At 51.0% G+C, this 22,935-nt stretch overlaps 1 protein-coding gene across 4 annotated transcripts in view; it reads right to left on the bottom strand.

The window, feature by feature from the left end:
* Window positions 1–1,942: 1,942 nt before the first annotated feature.
* Slc8a2 (solute carrier family 8 (sodium/calcium exchanger), member 2) overlaps window positions 1,943–22,935 on the bottom strand; it is a 33,472-nt gene continuing 12,479 nt past the window's right edge. The window contains exons 3-10 of one of the 4 annotated variants that reach the window (NM_148946.3): window positions 21,838–22,502; window positions 17,653–18,075; window positions 12,562–12,665; window positions 12,415–12,432; window positions 10,063–10,187; window positions 9,712–9,811; window positions 5,581–5,859; window positions 2,495–4,202 (exon numbers count right to left, since the gene is read on the bottom strand). In NM_148946.3, coding sequence (NP_683748.1) covers window positions 3,826–4,202; window positions 5,581–5,859; window positions 9,712–9,811; window positions 10,063–10,187; window positions 12,415–12,432; window positions 12,562–12,665; window positions 17,653–18,075; window positions 21,838–22,502 — 2,091 coding nt within the window. In that variant the 3' untranslated portion in view covers window positions 2,495–3,825. The other 3 variants (XM_006539471.4, NM_001347561.1, XM_006539472.4) reach the window with 3 other exon arrangements.

Genomic DNA, 22,935 nt, shown 5'->3' with positions numbered 1-22,935 from the left:
TAGAACTCTCAGCTCTTTCTCCAGCACCATGGCTGCCTGCACGCTGCCATGCTTTCTGCCATGATAACAGACTGAACCTCTGAAACTTCAAGCCAGCCCCAAATTAAATATTTTTTTCTTTAATTGCCTTAGCCAGGCAGTGGTAGCATGCGCCTTTAATCCCAGCACTTGGGAGGCAGAGGCAGGCAGATTTCTGAGTTCGAGGCCAGCCTGGTCTACAGAGTGAGTTCCAGGACAACCAGAGCTACACAGAGAAACCCTGTCTCGAAAAACATTAAAAAAAAAGAAAAAAAAAAGCATTGCCTTGGTCATGGTGTCTCTTCACAGCAATGAAGCCCTAAGACAAGCTCACACTACAATGACTGATTTTATGTGATGTGGGGGATTGACCCCAGGGCTTCATGCATATGAACCCAGCCCTCTACCACAGGAGATGCAGTCACAGCCCACTGTGATTTTGAGGTAAGGTCTCACTCACTCTGTAGCTCAGGCTGGCCTGAAACTCAGTCCTGCTTCTGCCTTCTGAGTTCTGGGATTGCAGGTCTGTGCTAATGGTTTCATCTTAGAGTGTCCCTGAGCCCTTCACCCAATCCGTCACGCCAGATTTTTCCTCATGAGCATGCCATCTTGGAAACTTGCCTGCCACCTGGGTTTCCCTCTGCTCTTCTGGTGTCTCCCTTGCCTTCATCTCTCTCACCCATGCACACTTTAAATGTTGGAGATACCCCGAGGCACTGTTTCTGTTCTTCCCCCGGGCAGCCTATGCCAGTCCTGGCTTGCTGACAAGTCCCAGATCCCCCTCTCCTGCAGTTTCCTTTTCTGAGGGCCACAGCACCCTAGACTTCTCTCCCCTGTTTCTTCTGCATTTGACAGCCCCCCCCCCCCCCGCCACCATGTGCTCTCCTGCTCTCTTCATTCTAGACTGACAGGCGCTGGCTTGAGCCCGTGGCTACAGGAGCTGGTGGGACCTGGAGGGTAAGATTAGTGTGCTCGCTCATCCTTTAGTGCTGCTCTCAGGCACTCCATGTGTCTGTGTTGCTCATGCTACCCCCAGCACAGCAGCTCGATGGGCCACTGCAGCCTCTGCTCATCTTGTGTCCAGGGAGGGCAGCTGCTTCCTTTGTACCCAGCCCTGTGGTGGCATGGGCACCTTCCCTGTCCCTACCCGAGTCACTTTAAGGTCTTTTCCCTAAATTCCCCCTCAGTCACCACCTCTTTCCAGCCGATAGGTCTTCCTGTGCCTTCTCACTGGCTTGATCTGTGACCTGATTTCCAACACCCAGTCCAGCCTCCACTCCTCTTCTCCTGCCTGAGTTCCTGATTTCCAACCTCTGATATCACAGGAAGTCGCTGATATCACAGGAGTCTATGAGGAATGCTTAAAATTATAAATCAGGAGCTGGAGAGACAGACGGCTTGGAGATTAAGAACATTGACCCGGCAGGGTACAGTTCCCAGTATCCATTGCGTGGCCCACGATTGCCTTGTTCTGGGTATCCAAAGCCCCCTTCTGGCCTTCGCAGACACTACACGCACATGATGAACATACGTACACAATCAAAGTACACATACACACAAAACAAAAAAATTATATAAATCAGCTGACATCATCTGCTGGCCTGCTCCTTCTAAATTTCTTCTGAAGCAGCCCTTTGCTCTTAAATCTTAAGCCTCCTTGTGTGGCTATTACCGGCTTTTACACTTGGTCCTCTGAAGGTCTCTCTGCTCCCCACTCCATGCAGGAAGCGCGTCTTTCGTTTCTGCTCATCCTTTGTCCCACTCTGAAAAAGCCACTGCCTCACACGTCTGTACACATTAACTTTGTACTCATTCCCTAGAATAATCCACCCTTATGAAAACACACACACACACACACACACACACACACACACACACACACACACACACACACACACACACACACCTCCTGTTCCATGCATGATTCTGAGAAAGTGACCTATTTTATTTAGGAAACTTCATCAACCTCAGCTCCCTCTGGCTCAGGCAAATTAGAGTCCTTCTCTTTTGCAATCCCACAATATCCTATGAAGAGGAACCATTTGTGGCTGGTGAGTGGGGTGTGGCCAGCAGAAGCTCAGGACTGTGAGGGGCGTGGCAACCAGGGCTAGGTTCTTGGTTGATGGGTGGGGCATGGTACTAGAAACCTATGGCTGCTTGGCAGGGGCGTGGCTAGTGGAGGCTCATGATTGATGGGTGGAACATCAGTACTAGAAACCAATGGCTAATGGGCAGGGGTGAAACTAGTAGATGCTCTTGGCTAATGGGTAAGGCGTGGTACCAGAAGCCTATGGCTTTTAGTTATGGTTGTGGCTGGTGGAGGCTCTGGTAACATTGAATGTGGTTAGCGTATGCTGGTGTCCTGCTGTCTGGCCAACTCTAATGCAAAGGCTGCCGGGTCTGTTTCCTGTGGTCTAGATGTCGGAGCTGCTACCATCCCTTTCCTCCTGCACCCCAACTTCCCACGGGAGGACTGTTCAGGCAGAATTTCAAAGTTTTATGGCAGTTTTTTACAGAAACCACAGAGAAGGGACATCAAGTGATGCTGATGAGCAAGGGGTGAGAAGGGCCGTGGGTAATGGGTCTGATGCACAAATGGACAAGAAAATGCAAAAATAATAACTTAGGGAAAGCAGAAGGCTGTGAGGGTGGCAGGGTCACCTAAGGTCGCAAGGAGTGGGCAGCACTCCCCGTTCCCCAAGGATGTCTTTTTTGGGGCAGGAGACATCAACAGTAAGAAAATGCAGGTGGCCTACCAACAGATGTATGGCCTGCAAAGTTAAAAATGCCCACCCAGCCCCCCTCCCACCCTCCCCTCCACCCCCGCCCCCCAACAGGCAGAGATGTGGCAGCATTTGCTGGCTTGTAGCATTGGTCCTCTGGGACCCTCGGTCTCCTCTTCGAGGGTCCTGCCCAGATTGGCTGGCACTGAGAGCAAAATAAACCTTCTAGACTAGAGTACTTTCGTTAACCCTTCTAGAATACTGTCAGGGGAGGTCAGGTGGGCTCCCTTTGAGTCTCAGTCTCATCCACTAAGCTGGTTCTCAGGCTGAGTGAGTCCTGCTGCCCTCTCAGAAGGGAAAGTCTGTCAACGCCCCTTTCCCCAAGACATGCACCCTCCCGTGTCCCCCCTCCCCAAACACACTATATACACACACAGGCTCCTCCCTCCAAGGCGTGGCTAGGCTCTCAGAGGTAGTGGAGGGTGAGTAGGGCGCTGGAATGTCAGAAGTAGTGGGTTCAAGATGTGCCTCCTCTGGCTAAGCCTGGGGGACAGATACTCCAAACGTCCCTCCTCCATCTCCAAGCCTCTGAGTGGATAAATCAGGGAAGGTGCGTGCCTTTCTCCCTGCTCCCCGCACAAACCCCTATTCCTTTCCCTGGGGACTGCAAGGGAGCTCCCTGAGGGTTGGGGTGGTTAAGGGCAGAGATGGATGGCGTCCTGGGATGGCACAGCCTCCCTCTGAGGTACCTAGGGAGATGTTCTAAGACCTGGGCGCACAGGTGGAAGTTCGTGGCTTGAGGGAGGGACACGAGAAGACAGAATCAGGCTCGGTGCCCAGAAAGACCGAGAAGTAGTGTCTGGCCAGGGGACTCGGGTTTACCTCACAAAGGATGGGCTGAAGGGGATGCAGCTGAGAAGGGAGGGCAAAGGATGGGATTCCAGGGGGAAAGGGAGGCTGATCCCAGGAAGAAGGCTGAGGAGGAAGAGCCTAGGGAGCGCCCAGGCTGAGTCTGGGTAGAGAGACTGGTGGGTCCAAGAGCAAATGCCACCAAGTCCCCACCCTCAGGGCGGTGGCTAGGGCCCTAGAAGCCCCGGATGTGGCAGTAAGCCTCCAGGCTGGAGAAGAGAATGTAGAGGAACCAGAGGCCCAGGAAGAGAGCGGTGGTGGCCAGCTTGGGTCCCCGCGGGCCGCCCAGCTCGCCGCCAATCTGCGGCCGGCGCCGGTACAACAGCACTGCGATGCACACGAAGGCGAAGACGGTGAACAGCGTGACCGAGAAGGCCAGCGTGCCTGCACGCACCTCGAAGGGGCGACCCTGCACCGCCCAGTATACCGCTGCCACCGACCAGGCCACACCCAGGCCCAGGAACACGTTCACCGCATTGGAGCCGGTCACGTTACCGATGGACGCGTCGGCACACTGGTCCTGCAGCGCGGCCACCTTGCTGGCGAACGTGTCTACAGGGACAAGACGGAGGGGGGGGGGTGCGGTGTGAGAGGCTGCGTGACGTCCCCAGACCATTGCCTACTTCCTTTGGGATCGGTCTTCATGCAGTAAGCTTCACTGTCTGTGGAACACTTCTTTGGGACTTTTGTGCAACCAGTAGGCTCCACCGCCTACTCTCAATGGCATCAAGCTTGCTTTCTGTAAAGCTGGCATTGAGCTCTCGTCTAGGGGCTCACTTTTTAACTTTGGAGGAGCTGCTGCTGCCCAGCCCTCGTCCCATCACACCCCGTAAGGAAACAGCAATGGGTCCCCACATGTGCGCTTCCTGTTGATGATGGCATTTTGTTCCAAATGTACTATCCTTCCCAAGAGGTTTGCTGGGGTCCAGACAATCATGGCCTCAGCCTCCCTACAGGACACAAGGCACTGCCCTGTTTCTGGTGCATGTTCACCATTATACTGTCTGCTCTCTACTCTCATCTGAGTCGATTTAGCCAGGGTGGTATGCATACCTGCACTCCTAGCACTTGGGAGGCTGAAGAAAGAGGATCACCATGAGTATGGGGCCAGCCTGGGCTACATAGTTGATTCCAGGGCAACCAAGACTACAAATTGAGACCCTATCTCAAAACAAAAAACAATAAACAAAACAAAACTAAAACAAAAAAAGTGTGGTGGTATATGCCTATAATCCAAACACTTGGAGGTGGAGGCAAGATGGTCAGGAGTTCGAGGCCAGGTTCTTCTATATAATGAGTTCTAGACCAGCCTGGACTACCTGAGACCCTCTATAACAAAACAAAACAAAACAAAACAAAACAAAACAAAACAAAACAAAACAAAACAAAACAAAACAAAACAAAACAAAAGGTGAGATGGCTCCCTGGGTGTAAGCATAGCATAAGGATCCTAGTTTGGATCCCAGTGTCTATATAAAAGGCTGGGCATTGAACTGGTAAGATGTCTCAGCAGGTAAAGGCACTTGCCACAAGGCATGATGACCTGAGTCTGATCCCTAAAACCCACATAGTGGAATAAGAATGCCTTGAAGCTGCTCTCTGATCTATGTCCATGCACCTCTGAGAGGGTTCCGCCATCCACCACACGAAACTATGACATCACCTGGGCAGGGCCTGTCTCTATGGAGCTCCCCACACACAACGGGTTTTGTGAGGTTTTTCAGGAACACTGAGACCATTTCCAACCCCCGAGGGGCCTCCCCTTCTTCCTAGAGAGTCTGTGACTGCTTTTTACCATTTCCTGCCACGTTAGTCCCCTGTGACCCCTTCCCTGGCCGCTCTGGGGTGGGGACAGCCAGCACACTATACCCACAGGGCCCCTCCCTGACCCTGGCATGGTTTTCTACAAAGCAGCCTCACGAGGTGTTACCAGGGATGGAGGTGCCCAGGGCTACGAAGACCACGGCGTTGACTGAGTCCTTGAGGCCCACGGTGCACCCAAAGTGTGAGGCCAGGTCTCCGATGAGGGCAGTGAGCACACCAATGACCAGGATGCAGACACCAAAGCAGGCCCAGCCATTGCAGTACTCCGTGGGTGGAACGCAGGCGAATAGAACTTTCCAGAATACCGTCAGGAAGTGCATCACGTAGTCAAAGCAGGACGGCAGCCGCTCCTCACGAGGTCCATCCTCATCCTCCTCCTCGTCCCCTGTGGGCACATGACCCAGCTGGGGCACACATCATGCCTCAGACTTCCTTGCTTACACAGCTCCATTGTGTTAGGCTTCCAGACAGTTCCACATGAACTGCTTTCCCAGCATGCCTTGCAGCTAAGAAAATGTTGGTCTGAGATGAATATATTTATTTTCTCAGAATCCCTTGCAGCTAAGAGAGTGTTGGGCCCAGGTAAATGTAATTTCCCCAAATTCCTAGCAGCTAAGAGTATTGGGCTGAGGGAAGCTCATTTGCCTTCTCAGATTTACAGCTAAAAAAATAAATATTGAGCTTAAGAAAATTTGGTTTCCCAGAATCTTTTGCAGCTGACAATGTTGGAGAAAAGTAAATATACTTACTTTCCCAGAATTCCTTGCTAAGGGAGTGTTGGGTCCAGGTCAATTTACTAACTTCCCCAGCATCCCTTGCAGACAAAAGAGTGTTGAGCATAGATAAATCCATTTACTTTCCCAGAACCCCTCAAAGCTAGAGGAGGCCATAAATCCCTTTCTAAAAGCACTCGGTGTCTCACAAACCCTGACCACTAGAGATGACCATGTCTTGAGCTAAAAATAGTCATTTCCTCAAAAGTCCTCAAAACCACCGACAGCCATCTGTACAGCTAGAAATAATCACTGCAGTGGCCTGGGGCTCTGGCTCAGAGGTAGACTGCCTGCCTACAATGTGAAAGGGTCTGAGTTCCATCCTTAGCATCATGGACCAAATGCACACCAAGATTTCACAGTCGCCTTAACACAACTGGCTTTCCCAGAGTCTCCAGGAACAAGATAGAGACAAACACCCAGCTAAAATTAGCTAAGCTCCCAGAATTCCTTGAGGTTAGCAACAGCCATGTCCTCAGATAAAAATATGCACTCTCGCAGGGTGTGGTGGCGCACGCCTCTAATCCCAGCACTCAGGAGGCAGAGAGGCAGGCGGATTTATGAGTTCAAGGCCAGCCTGGTCTACAGAGTGAGTTCCAGGACAGCCAGGGCTATACAGAGAAACCCTGTCTCGAAAAACCAAACCAAACCAAACCAAACCAAACCAAACCAAACCAAACCAAAACAAAACAAAACAAAACAAAACAAAACAAAACAAAAAAACCCACTCTCCCAGAATTCCCCTGCTTCTAGTAATGCTAAAATACATAGTTTCCCATGATCCCTTGCAACAGTGGGTCACTCTCTCCTTCTCTGCTTCTCTGGCAATAAGACAAAAGGAGAGATTCTGAAATGTTCTAGCTCCCTCGGTACAGGCACCCTGCATGTGTTTATATTCTGAGCTTTGCAAAGAGTCCCATCCTGTCCTTTACTGTGACCAGATTGGCTTTTGGTACCCAGACGTTTGCGTGATTTGAGAGCCTAGAAGTATCTGGGACCCTCATCCTGAGTTGATAAGCAGGAGGTGATGAGTGTGAAACAGAGCAGGCTCTCGGGTGCCAACTAGTATAGCTGGAAGGGTGCTGGTAAGGAAGGTGGCCAGCGGCCAGCAGGCAGGAAGACAAGGCGAGGCTAAGCCAGCTGCCAAATCCTGAAGCCACTTGCCAGGATTTGCGATTATAAATCCCCAAGTTTTCTCTCTAAGAAACAGGAGAACCCTTGCAGCAGTGGAGGAAGAGCGTGACCCTGCCCCCACTGTAGGACTCCAAGCACAACATCCAGCTTGCTCTCTCTTTTCTAACTTATTACTTAACCGCTGGCTAGCTGAAGAAATAAAACCTTGACTCTGTACGTATCCAAGTGTGCCTTGTGGTTTCTTAGTTCTGCAAGACCAAACTTTTAGCTCCAACCACAAGTAAAATGGAAATCAGAAACAAAAATGGAAAACTCAGCAGACACACCCCAGCCTTTCTGGCTCCACCTACTTTCTACTTTGTTCCTACTAGGACTGTGGACTTGACACTTTGACACTTTGAGGTGCAGGGGCTACTCTGCAATGATGAGGGCAAAATAGGAGGCAAAATAAGAAGGCAAAAGAGGAGCCAGACTCAGGCATGCTGGGCATGTGTTTAGTCTCAGTACTTGGGAAGCAGGGGCAGGAGGATACCTGTGAGTTTGAGGCTGGTCTACATGGGCTGTTCCAAGCTAACCAGAACTACATAACGAGACCTTGTCTAGATAGATAGATAGATAGATAGATAGACAGACAGACAGACAGACAGATAGATAGACTTGTCGTACCTGAACTGTACTGAGACAGCTGAGGCCAGTGCAGACAGGGACAGACTGCCTCACTTAGACTTTTCCTTCTCTGCTCCAGACTCCACTATGGCTCACTACTGCCCTAGCATCCCTACTCGGCTGCTCTCTAGCATCATGACCAACCCCTTTCTCATACCCCAAGTTAATCACCATCTCCAAACATTAGACTTGTATCCTTGGTGCTCCCTCCAAACACCCAGACTTCTGTCTGTAGTGCTCCATCCAAAAACCAACACTTCTGTCCTCAGTGCTCCCTCCAAACACTCAGACTTCCATCCTTGATGCTTCCTCCAAATACCCAGACTTCCATCCTTGATGCTTCCTCCAAATACCCAGACTTCCATCCTTGGTGCTCCTTCCAAACACCTACCCTTACTTCCAGGCCAGGCCTGAAGCTTCATGTGGGCTCTTGGGGTCGCTCTTCCTATGTCTGTTGTCTCTGGGGTTGTCACTATTTTGTGACATGTCTGTCTTTTCCCCTGTGTAGTGAACTCTACAGGGCTAGGGCCAGGGCCAGGGCCAGGGCCAGAGCTGCCTCAGCCATTTCTTCATCTGGTCTCCCACACAAACAGCGTCTCCCTCAGACACATTAAAAATTGTGGCTTCAGAGGGCTGTGCCAACCACACTGGCATCTCTATGCTGATCTCATATCTTCACAGCCCTAACTTTGAACTTCACCCAATGCTTCTTTTTATTTTTTACATTTATTTGTTTTGAGAGAGAGAGAGAGAGGGAGGGAGGGAGAGAGAGAGAGAGAGAGAGAGAGAGAGAGAGAGAGAGAGTGTGTGTGTGTGTGTGTGTGTGTGTGTAAATCAAAGGAAAACTGCAGGAGCCCGTTCTCTCCTACTACATGAGTCCCAGGAATCCAACTTGGATCATCAGGCTTGGCAGCAGTCACCTTTACCTGCTGAGTCATCTCTGCCTAACATTTTCTTTAACCATCATTCCTGGCATATTAGCCTCTCCAGTTGAGGCCTCCCAGAAGGAAACTTGGTACTATGTATGAGAGGGAGTCCTGAATTGCAGCTTCAGAGCTCATAAACTGTTTGAGAGATTTGGGGCAGCCCTTTCCTCTATCTGAGCCTCAGTTTACCTATCTGTGACACAAAGGGCCCCGTGTAAATTTCCAAGATAGAATCCGTGGATTCAGCGGCCATTGTACTTCTGGCCACATGAGGGCGCCTTAGATCCGCGGGAGAACTAAGAAGGGTGAGGCCCACAAGCAGGTGGGAGTCAGGTGCCCTGGTGATTGTGTCCATGGCAACCGAGGAGGGATGGGTGTAGGGGTGTGTGTGTGTGTATGTAGACCCACTGCTATTTCACTTATCTATCCTCTAACTTCTTGATGCTACTACGGTAAAGTCGGGGCTGGTCCCCCACCTACCTTGTGTGGAAGGCGAAGCTGAGCCTTCATCCAGTCTCCCAGCAGCTGGGACCACTGCAGTGTCAACTCTCTCCTTTCTGTTTCCACCTGCCTCTCCCTTTCTGGCTCTCCGCAAAGAGATGGGATGTTCATTCTCTGCCCGACAACCGCTCCCCATCTGCTTCTTCACCAACCCCACTCCGTGTCCCTTTGTGTGTCCCTTTGTATCTCTGTCTCTTCATTACCCCCCTTCACTCTCACCCTGTCCTCTTAACTTACCTGCGCTTACGGTAACTGCCTCTATAAACTGCTCCCTCCATGAGTGAGTCCCAATCACCAAGGCCAGGTTCGTTTTCTTTATGAGTTTATCCACCGTGTTCTAGGAAAGAGAGGGTGAAGGGAGCAATTAGTTTTACAGCATCCCAGGGTGGTGTGGCTGGGGGCTGTGGGGCTGTCTCTACATGCCCTGTCCAGGAAGGTAACCATGTGCATTCCACAGTGCTGAAGCTGGACCCCTCGGTGGTCCCCACCTTTGAGATTTGCATTGCTTTTCTGAATCTCATGTCTCCACCTACCCACCCAACATAGCTCAGGACAGGCTTCAGGGGAGGGAAGGCCCGGGAAAGTCACCTTAAAGTCATAAGACTCCTCGATGATGACCTCGAGGCGATTGTTCTCCCCAAGAACTGGCTTGCCCATCTCTGCTATCCTCTGGGCCTCCTCCTGCTCTGCAGTTATCTTCTTGTCTCCATTCCCTGCAGCATGAGGGATGGAGGTTAGATGCTCAGGAGGTCAGGCCTAACAGGGCCAGTAACACTCTCTTCTGTCTGGGACATTGGTGGACTCGTCCAGCTCCCTCTAACCACCTGCTCCCTCGGCCCATGAAATTCTAGGAGCACACTCTGGGTTCATATGTCAGAGGGTGTGTGGCCTCAGGCGATGCATTGCTAGCTTGTCTGCTTTGTATTTTGTACATCGATGGGTACCTACCTCATATAATCCCAAATGCCACTCTAATGTCATGCACCCTGCATCCAGCCCTAGGCCTCACTTCCAATTCCACTCCTGGATATCACTAGCAACAAAACTTGGCTATGTGGCAGAGACAACTACCAGTTCACCCAAGTCTGAGAGCAAATATCTGGACTATACCCCCCCACCCCCAGCATTTCTTGCAGCTGGGTACTGCCATGTGACTGAATCAGAGGCAACAGCATTGTGGAAGAAGTGATGGAGTGGTGATCCCCTTCAGGGTCTCCCTTGTGGGTCTGGAAATGTTCTTGCCCAGTTGCCCACAGGCAGTAGAGACAACATCAAACAGCTCAATAGCAGGTGAAGGCACAGTATGGAAATGTCACACAAGGAAAGAAAATCACGCCGGGCAGTGGTGGCGCATGCACGCCCTTAATCCCAGCACTCGGAGGCAGAGGCAGGCAGATCTCTGAGTATTTGAGGGCAGCCTGGTCTACAGAGTGAGTTCCAGGAGAGCCAGGGCTACACAGAGAAACCCTGTCTGGGGGAGGGCCGGGGGGGGGGGAGAAAAGAAAAGAAAATTACCTGCATCAAAGGAAGACTCACAAGCTTTGACTAACAACAAATAAAGTACTGAAGCAATCACTTGCTACTTTTTTGGGTAACAAATAGGCATTGTTAGACCCTTTTGTTACATCAGCTTACAGGACCTCTCAAAACATCTTAGTCTCAGGCAAGTCCTGACTGTATGCTACAGTGCAGATCTTGCTTCTAAACTGTCACTATATCCAAGCTCCTACCTCAACTCCGACAGCCAACTTGGTATCATTTCCTTTTTTCCCCCTCCTTGATGCAGTGGCTGTTTTGAGACAGGGCCTCTATATATCTCTGGTTGACCTCAAACTATTTAGACCAGGCTAGCTTCCAACTCACAGAGATCTATGCCTCTGCCTCTGCCTCTGCCTCTGCCTCTGCCTCTGCCTCTCTGCCTCTCCTCTCTCTGCCTCTCTGCCCCTCTGCCTCTGCCTCACCCCCTGCCTCTGCCTCTGCCTCTGTGCCTCTCCTCTCTCTGCCTCTCTCTGCCTCTCTCTCTGCCTCTCTGCCTCTCTCTCTGCCTCTCTGCCTCTCTCTCTGCCTCTCTACCTCTCTTTCTGCCTCTCTGCCTCTGCCTCCCTCCCAAGTGCTTGGATTAAAGGCATGGGCTACTAAGTCTGTCTTTTTTCTTTCTGGTAGCTCAGGCTAGACTCAAACTCTCTATGTAGCTGAGGATGACCTTGAGCTTCTGAATCCATCCCTTTCATCCCCCAGATGCAGGGATTGCAGGCCTGCACCGCCACAGTGCTGGGACGAAACCACTCGACAGGCAAGCCACTGACTGAGAGGGCCTCAGCCTTCCTGACCCCACTTCTAACTCAAAATCTTCAAATTCCAACTTCCATTTTAAAATTTAGTGTGCGTGTGTGTGTGTGTGTGTGTGTGTGTGTGTGTGTGTGTGTGTGCAGGTATGCAGGTGTCTGAGGAGGCCAGAAGGGTATGTCAGATACATGGAGTTACACATGGCTGTAAGCAACTCAGGGTGGGTGATGGAACTGAACTTGAGGCTCCTGGAAGAGCAGCCAGTGCTTTTACCAGCTGAACCATCTGTTCCACCTCAGTTTTAGCATAAACAGCGACTCCAGTTCTAATTTAACCCCACCTTAATCCTGGACTGCAGCCTCTATTTCAATTCTTGTCTTGGCCCAGCGGGAAGATGGATCTCATTCCCCAAAGCTACCCTGTGACAGTCCTAACCAATGCCACACCGGATTCATACACGCCACAAACTCAGATCTGGTTTTACAACTCAGTTTCTGCAATCTTTGATTATACTTGCCACCTTGAATGCCACAACCCCATCCCAGTCCCAGCTGGCTCCAGTCTTTACCCATCTCTCACCTCCAACCTGCCCCAAGCCCAGCCCTGAGGCTGCAATGGCTCCTCCCCTCCACACCCAGAGGTCCCTTCACTCACCTTGGTTGAGTAGCAGAGCTGGGGAGAGACAGAGACAGGGACACAATGAGAGAGTCGCTTCTCCTCAAAGCTCAGGCTCATGAGCCCCCCGGGGCCCCCAACCCTAGACCCCCTGCTTTTTCCCATAGCCACCTCTTCACCCCTCACCTGAGATGCCTCGCTTAAGCCACTGGGGCTGGCCCAGCTCAATGAAGAAGTTGTCCTTCTTCTCATACTCTTCATCATCCACTATCTTGACCTGAAGAGTTTTCCTGGGGTGGGGGAGGCAGTGCAGAGGAAAACGTAAGTCCCTCCCACACAGCTGCCTTAGAATGATGTCACTGGCCGCTGGGGGAGTTTAGACAGCCACTCCTTCAGGGTCATGATTTTGTCCCCACTTGTTGGAAACAACCCTAACCCCAAAGAGTCAACATGTCTGGGTTCTGGAAGCAGCTGGGATGACGGCTCAGGTAATAAAGAGCTTGTCATGAAACCATGAGGACTGGAGTTCCATCCCCATCTCGGCAGGGTGTCATGTCTGGGGGGGTGGGGGTGGGATAGAGATAGGCCATCCAGCCTAGTCTAATTGATGAGCTCAAGACCAATGGAATCTGTTTCAAAAGAAGTGAACAGTGCCTCTGAGGATGACGTGTGAGATTGCTCTCTGCCCTCCACACATATGAGCACACACATGTACACATTAAGAAAAAAAAAAAAACATTGGGTTTGAAATCCCAACTACTTGAGAGGCTGAGGCAAGGGTGTTACCATAAGATCAAGTTCAGCCTGAGTTACAGAGAAGAAGGAAAGAAGGAAGGAAGCAAGGAAGGAAACATTTAAGTCTAACAGTACAAAATACCTGCAGCTTCCCACCCTCCATTCTGACCACATTTGGAAGATCAGCCTAATGTGCCCAGTTTTTTTCCAGCATCTCTGTTCCCGTGGTAACCAGGGTGAGGCAAGGAATAGTCCAATGTTACCTGTCCCCTTAAGGCACTGAACCCACGTACCTCCTACCCCTCCTTGCAATCTCCAAGCCTCACACCAAGGAATGTTCACAGATTGGGTGCCAGCAACTCTTGGCTAGAGGAACAGTGTATGTAGCCAGCCCCATAAGGCCTGGCCCCAGATCCCAGCCACACAAACACCCCACCCACGCAGTCACCAATAGAGGAAGCTCCACCAGTCACCCGCCCACATGCACAGCCATCCCCCTGCAGCGCATGATCTCAGGGAACAGATGCCTGTTCGTTTGAGAGACACCCCCAGCACAGCCTGAGACAGACACTGTCACCCTGTGAGACCCTTTTAATGCTCCTCCATGGACCTTGCTCTTTTGTTATTAAATTACTTTTTGTTTCTGTGAGACAGTGTGTTACTATTTAGCCCAGGCTGGTCTAGAACTCACTAGGTAGCCCATACTGCCTTGAAATTCACTACCCCCTGCCTCTGCTTCTAAAATCTGGGGTGTCAGGCATGTGTTATCACTCCAGGCTTAGATTCCTCTCTTTATACCACTGGCTGTCTGTGTACACTCCCCCACCACGTGTCTCTCTTTGCATGTCAGCCTCTCTGACCACCATCATCTCCCTGCCTTTCTCTGCGGCTCTGTATCTCCCTGCCTTTGTCTCTTTCCTGTCTGCCCTTTTCCATCTGTGTTCTTTCCTCTTTGTCTTTGTCTCTCAGGGGCTCCCAAATGAAATAAAGTTAACACAGTCATGCAGAAGACTTCTAATCAGGCAATAATTCAATCACCATGTCTCAGCAGGTGAACTTACACAGCACACAGAGACATGGTCATGTAAGGACAGACACCCACCTCCACACTTTGGGTTTAAAATTATTTACTTGAAACAGGGTCCCCTGGGTTGGCGAGGTGGCTCAGCAGGTAAGAGCACTTACTGCTCTTCCGAAGGTCCTGAGTTCAAAATCCAGCAACCACATGGTGGCTCACAACCACCAGTAATGAGATCTGATGCCCTCTTCGGGCACATCTGAAGACAACTACAGTGTACTTATGTATAATAATAAATAAATCTTTGGGTCAGAGCTAGCGGGGCTGACTGGAGCGAGTAGAGGTCCTAAAAATTCAATTTCCAACAACTACATGAGGGCTCACAATCATCTGTACAGCTACAGTATACTCACATACATTAAACAAACAAACAAACAAAATAAATAAATAAATAAATAAATCTTTAAAGAAGAAACAGGGTCCCATGTAGCCCAGGCTGGCCTCAGACTCCATGTGAAGGCCTGGCAGTGTGGCTCAGTGAGTGAGGGCACTTGCCTTGGAAGCTCGGTGACCGAAATTTGATCCATAGAACCCATGTAGAAGGTGGAAAGAGAAAAGGGACTCAGTCAAGTTGTCCTCTTGTCTCTACATTTGGGCTGTAGTCCACGCACACCATGCAAACACCGATAAAGAAATGAAAACTCAGAATTGATGTGTAGATAGGGCGAACTTGAACACCTGATCCTCCTCTCTTCACCTCCCAAATGCTGGGACTAAAGATGTAGGTTACAATGCCCCACTGATGTGATGGCACTGGGAATGAATCCCAGGGCTTCAGGCATGCTAAACACTCTACCACCAGGGCTACATTCGCTCTTTCTGTTAAGCAAGTTTCCACACTGTAGCCAAGGCTGGCCTTCAACTCGTAGCAACCCTCCAGTCTCCAGTCTCATCTGCTGAAATTACGGGCAACCAAGACCATGTCCAATTGAGTTTCAAAATAGTATGCCGACGGGCCTCTGGAGTGGGGCGGGCGCTGTCCGCGGTGCTGAAAGACCTCATCTGGGACTGCGGGTCGGATGAGGAGCGTCTCCCAAGACACACCGGGCTCCTCAGATTCACAAACAGACACAGTGACACACTGACACAGTGGCATACACTTTGTCATGCACTCTCTTAGACAGCCCATAAGCCGCTAACACAGTAGTCAAAGCTTGGTGACGGGCATGCCAATCAGTGCTCTGACAGGCAGCCTAGGAGAATCCCAACTGAAAGGACAGTGAGAGACTAGAGCTAGACAAGGAGAGGACTGACCTGAGATCTTAGAAAATAGCTTTCCTCCCAGGTTTCTGAAAATTCTATTCTACCCCTAAGACTCCAGTCTCTTTACCTTCTCCTTTCCCTTTATTTCTCAATGACCCCGGGTTCCCTGGGTCTGAATCTTTTCCTATTTTCTGCTCCTTTTTTTCTCCTTTGCTTCCTTTTCTTTGCGTCTCTCTGTTTTGCCTTTGGCTATCTCCATTAAGTCTCTGATTCCTCCAGTCTCTGTGTTGATCCTGCCCAGGCCTCCACCCCAGCCTGGTTGCTTCAGAGCTCCTCTAATTAGCGCCTGCCCGTCAGAGGAAGGATGTGTTTCCCTAAACGCTAATTAGCCTCCTGTTCTCTTGTCTCCTGAAGCCACAGCTGGAAGCTTGGGCGGAGGCGGGAGATGGGGGAGGACAGAGGGTGTCCCAGGCTGGGGAAGCCTCGTGGGGGAGGAAAGTCCCACAGAATTGCAGCAGCAAGAAGGGAGCAAGTTAGACGATCAGAAGGACAAGAACCATAAAAAGACAACTCTGCCATACCCTCTGTCTCTAGAATTTGGCTAGGGATGATGATAGGGCTCCACTCCAAGCAACCGCCACCAGTCCACCTGCTCATCCCAAAGAGAGAAATATGGAGAGCAGCTTAGGGCTTCTGATTTAAAGCATAACCCGATGCAGAAAGAAAGACTGAGGACTGAGTCCAGATTCCAGAGAGATATAGCCTGGGAGGTCAGAGATACAGGGACGGAAAACCATCATCGGCCCGCTGATGGCAAGGCAGAAGCCCCACGGCTGGAGGGAGCGCGTGGGTGGTATGAGGAGGGAGCCAGCCGCTGCGGGGGCGGTGGGAGCGGAGGAGCAGCGCTGGTTGCGCTCAGCAGGCGCGGGGGAGGTGACTCTCCAGGGACTCGAGCCCAGGGCCCAGGGTTTGCAATGCCCTGTCCGTCTGCACATCTACAGGACCTACGTGTGAGAGTCCAGTCTTCAGGAATCCATGCCCCATGTCTCCCAAGTTCTGTTTCTCTTCTCAGCTCCCTGGGTCTCCCACTGTTTCCCAGTTCCTCCAGTATCTCACAATTCTCACATTTTAGACTTCTCCCACACATAAGGCCTCACCCACCACTCGACCACGACTTCTACTCAGCCAAGCAACTTTTCTCTAGGTTGGCTGGGCCATGGCCACCTACAAACGCTCCTTTCTAAAGCCCCTCCTCCACCTGAGACTCCCCTCCTTGTTTCCACATCCCAACTGACTCTTTCAACCAAAGACCACCCAGGCCCCACCCATTCTCAGACTCCTCTCCCATCTTCCCAGTCAAATTCCATTTTTCACCTTGGGCCCCATTCAAGTCCTTCTCCTTCCTAAAGTCCCACCCAGTCTCCTCAACCCGGTCTCCTCCCATCCATAGATTGGCCATGATCCTTTCTTAAGCCTCACCACCCTTTGGGCCCTTCAAACTTTGTCTCTGCATGGCTCCTCCCACTGTCAAGATCCTATCCTGTCTCTTTAAACCTAAGCTTGACCCAGTCAGATTCTCTTTCTCTGCATGCTCCCCCCTCCCCTCTTGCCCCTAGCCACCCTGCCCCGAGAATTCCCAAGCCCCCACCCCATCTCTACAGCTCCTCACAACCTCCTAGTTAAGTCCATTTCACAGGACCTGGAACTCTGGTGACACATCCAGCCACATCCCCATCTTTTCATTCAACCAGGGCCATTTGTCAGATCCAGCCTGCCTTAGCTCTGTCCCTTCCTTCAGCCAAGGCCATTTCTCAGACCCCACTCATCTTGGCCCTGCCCATCTCCACCAAAAACTATTTCTCACGCTCTGCTCTCTCCAATCCCCAGCCAAATCATTCTTCAGGCTCCACCCACTCCCAGCTAAGACCCTTCCTTAGCAGCCCCTTTCACCCTGGCCCCACTCTATCGCCTGCTAGGGTTATTCTTGTTTGTTTGTTTGCTTGTTTGGGGGGGGGGCAGGGTTTCTCTTTGTAGCCCAGGCTGTCCTGGAACTCGCTCTGTAGACCAGGCTCACAGAGATCCGCCTGCATCTGCCTCCTGAGTGCTGGGATTAATGGCATGAGCCACCACCGCCAGGTTTAGGCCTGTTCTTCAGGTCAGCTTTACCCTAACCCCACCCCACCCCACTCTCAGCTAGGGCTGGTTCCTCAGGCCCACCTCGGCCCCTTCTCAGGCTCCGCCTCTCTCCCACCCGTGCTTACATGGTCTCATCATCGCCGAACTCCAGCTCTCCACAAGCATCCTCGTAATGTACACCACCGCCACGGGCCGTGCCGTCCACTGTGCGGTAGGGGAGGCGTACAGTGCCACGGGCGCCCGAGCTGCGAACCACGCGCACATCCACAGTGCCCATGCACTCGCTCACATGCAGCAGGCGGTCCTGGAAGGAGAAGATGCCCGCGTGGTCGTCGTCCAGGATGGTGACAGTGGCCAGCAGCGGCGCCACCAGCCGCCCCTTGGGCCGCCCACCGCCGTCGGGCTCGAACATGCCCTGAGCATCGCCCACACGCAGGTTCAGCAGCCTCACGAAGAAGTGCTCATCCTCCTCGAAGATGTCGTCGTCGATGATCCCGATGCGCAGGTCCTTCTGCGTCTCCCCGGGCTTGAACACCAGCGTGCCCTCGCTGCAGACGAGAACCAGAGGGGGCCATCCCTATTATGTGCATGTGTGTGCAGTGCCTGCCTAGACCAGAAGATCCCTAGTAGCTGAAGGCACACAGTTGTGTACCTCCCTGCATGAGTGTTGGGGCTCTGATCCAGGCCTTTTGGAAGAGCAGCCAGTGCCCTTAACCTTTGAGCCATCTCTCCAATACTGAAGATAGGCCTTATTGTCCTCAGCCTTCAGGTTCCCTTAGTATCTGCTGAAGTGGGAGTTTGGTGCAAAGCAAAACCCCTCGGCTTTTAGATTCTGCTTTTGTAACAGGCTCTAGGGGCTGTGGGCGGTGCTGGGTTGAGTAGCAGGGATTTTTTTTTTAGGGACTTTGGAATAGACCTTGTCTTTCTTCTGATTTAAGATAGATAGGCAGATAGATAGATAGATAGATAGATAGATAGATAGATAGATAGATAGATAGATAGATCAGGGCTGGATAAGATAGTCCAATGGGTAGAAGTAATTGCCACCAATCTTGATGACCTGAGCTTGATTTCTGAGATTCTCAAGGTGCAAGGAAAGTATTGACTCCACCCATGACTTGTCCCCTGACCTTCATGCATGCACACACTAGGCATATATACAACTACAAATAAATGTAATCTGGGGACTGGATCAGTGGTTAAGGGCGCTGGCTACTCTTCCAAAGGACTGGAGCATACTACATAAACACACACACACACACACACACACACACATGCACACATACACACATACAGACACATACACACACACACCACACATGCACACACACATACACACACACACACACACACCACATGTACACACACACACATGCACACACACACACACAGATGCTCAAAACCATTTATAACTCTAGTATTAGGAGGCCTGGTGCCCTCTTATGGCTTCTGTGGGTGCCAAGCATACAGTGGTGTGCAGACCTGTGTGTAGGGAAAGCACCTGGACTGGAGCCCAACACTCATGCAGGGAGGGAGGCACACAACTGTGTGCCTCTAGCTATGGGGGATCTTCACTCATACACATAAAATAAAACAACAAAAATCATTAAAAAATGAAACTTAAAATATAAAGAAAAATAAAACAAACAAACAAAATCCCTCATTAAACACTGTGCATGGTGGCACAGCCACACCCCAGTCCCGGGGGTGGGGGGATTCTAAACAGGTGTTCTGTGGGTAAGACTCAGACGTTAGTGAGTTCGGAACCCTGTAGATGAGGAGCTCAGTGCATCCTTGGATTGGGGCTCTGGGACTGGAAAGTGGAAGCCAGCACTACTGTGCTCAGTTTTATATAAAAGGATGTTCAGGAAAATCCCAGCTTGGTGGGAGGGACGTAGGGAACCCAGGGTCCTGTAGAACTAAGAATAGAGGGATAGAGGGATAGGGGCTCCTTGTTACTGCAGTCCTTGCCTTGACAGACACTGTCCTTGGTGGCTCCTAGTCACGTGAGCCAACAGGCCGTAAGCCGGCTGAATGACCTCCAACCTCAGAGTCTCAGATGCACAAGGGAGCTAATAGCAACAGGTCCCCATTTGCTCTTGAGGAGGGGACGGAATTTATACAGAAGCACTCGTGAAATTTGGCTGGATGTGGTGGCTCACAGCTGTAATCTTAGCACTTGGGAAGCAGAGGCAGGAGGATTACCAGTTGGAGGCTTGCCTGGGCTATATAGCCGGAGCAGTCTCCAGCAAAATAAAACAAATTATCTAGTGATATTTACATATTAATGTTAGAACCCTAGAAGTGTACAAGCTGGGGTTGTGGCTGGGTTGGTAAAGGGCTTGCCTAGCAGCCACAACGTCCTGGGCTTCATCACCAACACTGCATGCGACAGGTATAGTGGTGCATGCCTGTTATCCCAACACTCAAGAGAGGCAGGGGGATGAGGAGGTCAAGGTCACCCTGTGCCAAAAGAGCAGTCTGGATGACCAGAGATTTGATCTAAAAACAAATTCTAAAATAAGATATTCGAGATTCCAACTTAAGGGAAAGCCAAGCGTGGGAGTATCTGTATCAAACAGTCTGACCGGCCCCCACCAGCAACAAAGGAGCAGTCATTAAAGTGCACCAAGGATACAGTTTTCCTTCCTTGGCCTCCTGCAGAAAGTACACACAACGTAGTCTCTGTGTGCGGAAATATGAGGCCAACTCAAAATTGCAGATAGTTCTAGGACCCTAGCTTCAAATGCACTGGAGATGCGAAGGAAGCTAAGGGGACAGCCCAGTGGCAAAAGTGCTTACTGCCCAAATGTGAAAACCCGAGTTCAGCTCCGGAGAGTCCACATAAATGCCAAGTGGACATGGTGGCCCAGGTTTACCTCCAGCCTCAGAGGGTAGAGACTGGATCCTTAGAGCAAGCTGGATAGGAAGACTAGCAATATCTACACACATGAGTGATGGGAGAGCCTACCTCAGCAATGAGGTGGAAGAGAGATCAAGGATGGTTTTCATCATCACATGAACGTGTGTACTGACACATGTTCAAACATGCCTATACACACATATGGACACACCACTCAACCACACATGTGAAAGTGGAAGAGGACAGAAACATGGATAGCAAACTCATGGGAGGTCTCAGAAACATGCAGAATGAAGGAAGTCATTGAGATGTGGCATTCAAGTGACATGTGTGCTCTTGGGTTCAATGGGAGGAGAAGGAGGGCGATATGCCAGAGCATGCGGTGGGGACCCTGGAAGATGCAAGCACCCTGGAGATTCATCAGGTTGACTCTGCTAAATTTCATTAATTAAAATAAAATAAAATAAAATAAAATAAAATAAAATAGCATGCCAGGCAGTAGTAGCACACACCTTTGATCCTAGCACTTGGGAGGCAAAGGGCAGGCAGATCTGAGTTTGAGGCCTGGTTTACAGGGTTGAGTTCTAGGACAGCCAGGGCTACACAAACAAACAAACAAACAAACAAAGCCAGCATGGTCCAGAAATAAGAGGCACAAATAACTTGCGAATGTTGAGGAGAAAATCTCAAAGGCAACTTTGCCTTCCCCAGAATGGTGTCTGGTACATTTAAGAGGCAGGAAAATTATTACATATAACCAGCACTTCTTCCAGGTGGCCAAGAACTTGATAAAACTATAGACATTACAAAGGTCTGTCTGTGCACTAAGAACTGCAGGCAACTGGGGCAAGGTGGGAAGCAATGTGGTGTGGCTCCATTACCACAGGGAACACTATAAATGTGTTTAAGCAGCAGGGATGCCATTTCCTCTGAATAACAAAATATTTCATATTGGAGTTTGAGTGTGGCTCAGTGGTTACACTCTGCCTAGAATCCCCCAGTAAAGGGCTTGGGACGTGGCTCAGGGAAGTCAAGGAATGAATGATGACTGGATCATGAATGAATGAATGATGAATGAATGCATTCATATACTCATGTTACAGATCTGCATATAGAAAGGAAGAGAGACTTTATAGGAAGTCCTGAGGCTCAGCCCTCCCTTCTTCTCATGTGACCTGCCCAGGAACCACCTGAACCTAGACTCACCTTTGCTCAGGACCAATCTAGACAATGGCCCACCTACCTACACTAACACCTACCTGGACCTGGGACACACTTGTAGTTGGGACCTATGTGGGCCAGAGAACCTCCAGAACCAGGACCCATCTGTACTTGGGACCCACCTGGGCCTAAGAGGCACCTAGATTGGGACCCACCTGGATCTTGGTCCTACTCATAGTTGGAACCCACGTGAAGCCGAGAGTGACCTGTACCAGGACGTACCCACCTGTACTCATAATCGGAGCCTGCCTTTGCAGAACCGTCCTCGGTACGGTAGTCCACGTAGAAGGTGCTGTTGCCCTCACCGCCCTGGCAAGCCACGGACAGCAGCACTGACCCGCAGTTTTCCAGGCAGTGATAGAGGCTGGGCTCAAAGAAGATGCGACTGGCACCATCGTCCTCATCATCGGGGGCACCATCGGTGGCTCCCGGCCTGCGGGCAGCATCCGCAGCATGTCTGCGCAGCACATTGCCCGCACCTGTCATCAGCCGCGTGGCCTGGATGCGGTAGAAGGCGCGGCTCTTCTGCTGGTGCAGCAGTGCATAGTACTTGGCGATGCCCATCAGCTGCTCCAGGTCCTTATCCGGGTGCTTCTGCTTCAAGTCCTTAAGGATCTGGATGACCTCACGCCGGCTGGCATCTAGTTCACGCGCCTCAGCAGGACCTGTGCCCAATGCGCCCAGCTCGCCAGGGACCTCAGTGCCCACGAATGTGCCGTCCAGCTCGATGCTCTTGGGTGGGTCTCCCTCTGCCCCGATGATGATTCCACTGCGAGGGTCGGTGCGGTAGCGCTTGTACACGTACTTGTAGAAGAGCAGTCGCTTGTCCGCCATCCAGGCAAACACCACACACACCGGGAAGAAGATCAGTGTGAGCAGTGCCTCCCACACCTGAAGGCAGCAGACTGTGAGTGCTCTACACGCTGTTCTCCTGCTCATCTCTGTTCACTTCTGCTTCTCCTATGCTTATATCTCTCGACACACATACCCATCTATCACATCCATCTGTGTGTCCACCCACATATCCACCCATCCATCCAACACCCACATCCACCCACCTATCCAACCTTCTCTCTATATTTGTGTCCACCCACCCACCCATCCATCCATCCATCCATGTGTCCACCCACCTATCCATCCATCCCACCTATCCATGTGTATACTCACTCATCCATCCACCATCCATCTATCCTCCATTTATCTATCCATGAGTCATGTACCTATCCACATATCTCATTCATCCATGTGTCCATTCATCCATCCACCCACCCACCTATCCATCCATCTACTTATCCATCCATCCATCCATCCATCCATCCATCCA

Source organism: Mus musculus, chromosome 7 (genome assembly GCF_000001635.26).
Source record: "Mus musculus strain C57BL/6J chromosome 7, GRCm38.p6 C57BL/6J".
Taxonomy (NCBI): domain Eukaryota; kingdom Metazoa; phylum Chordata; class Mammalia; order Rodentia; family Muridae; genus Mus; species Mus musculus.
This window is presented reverse-complemented; position numbering and strand designations above follow the sequence as displayed.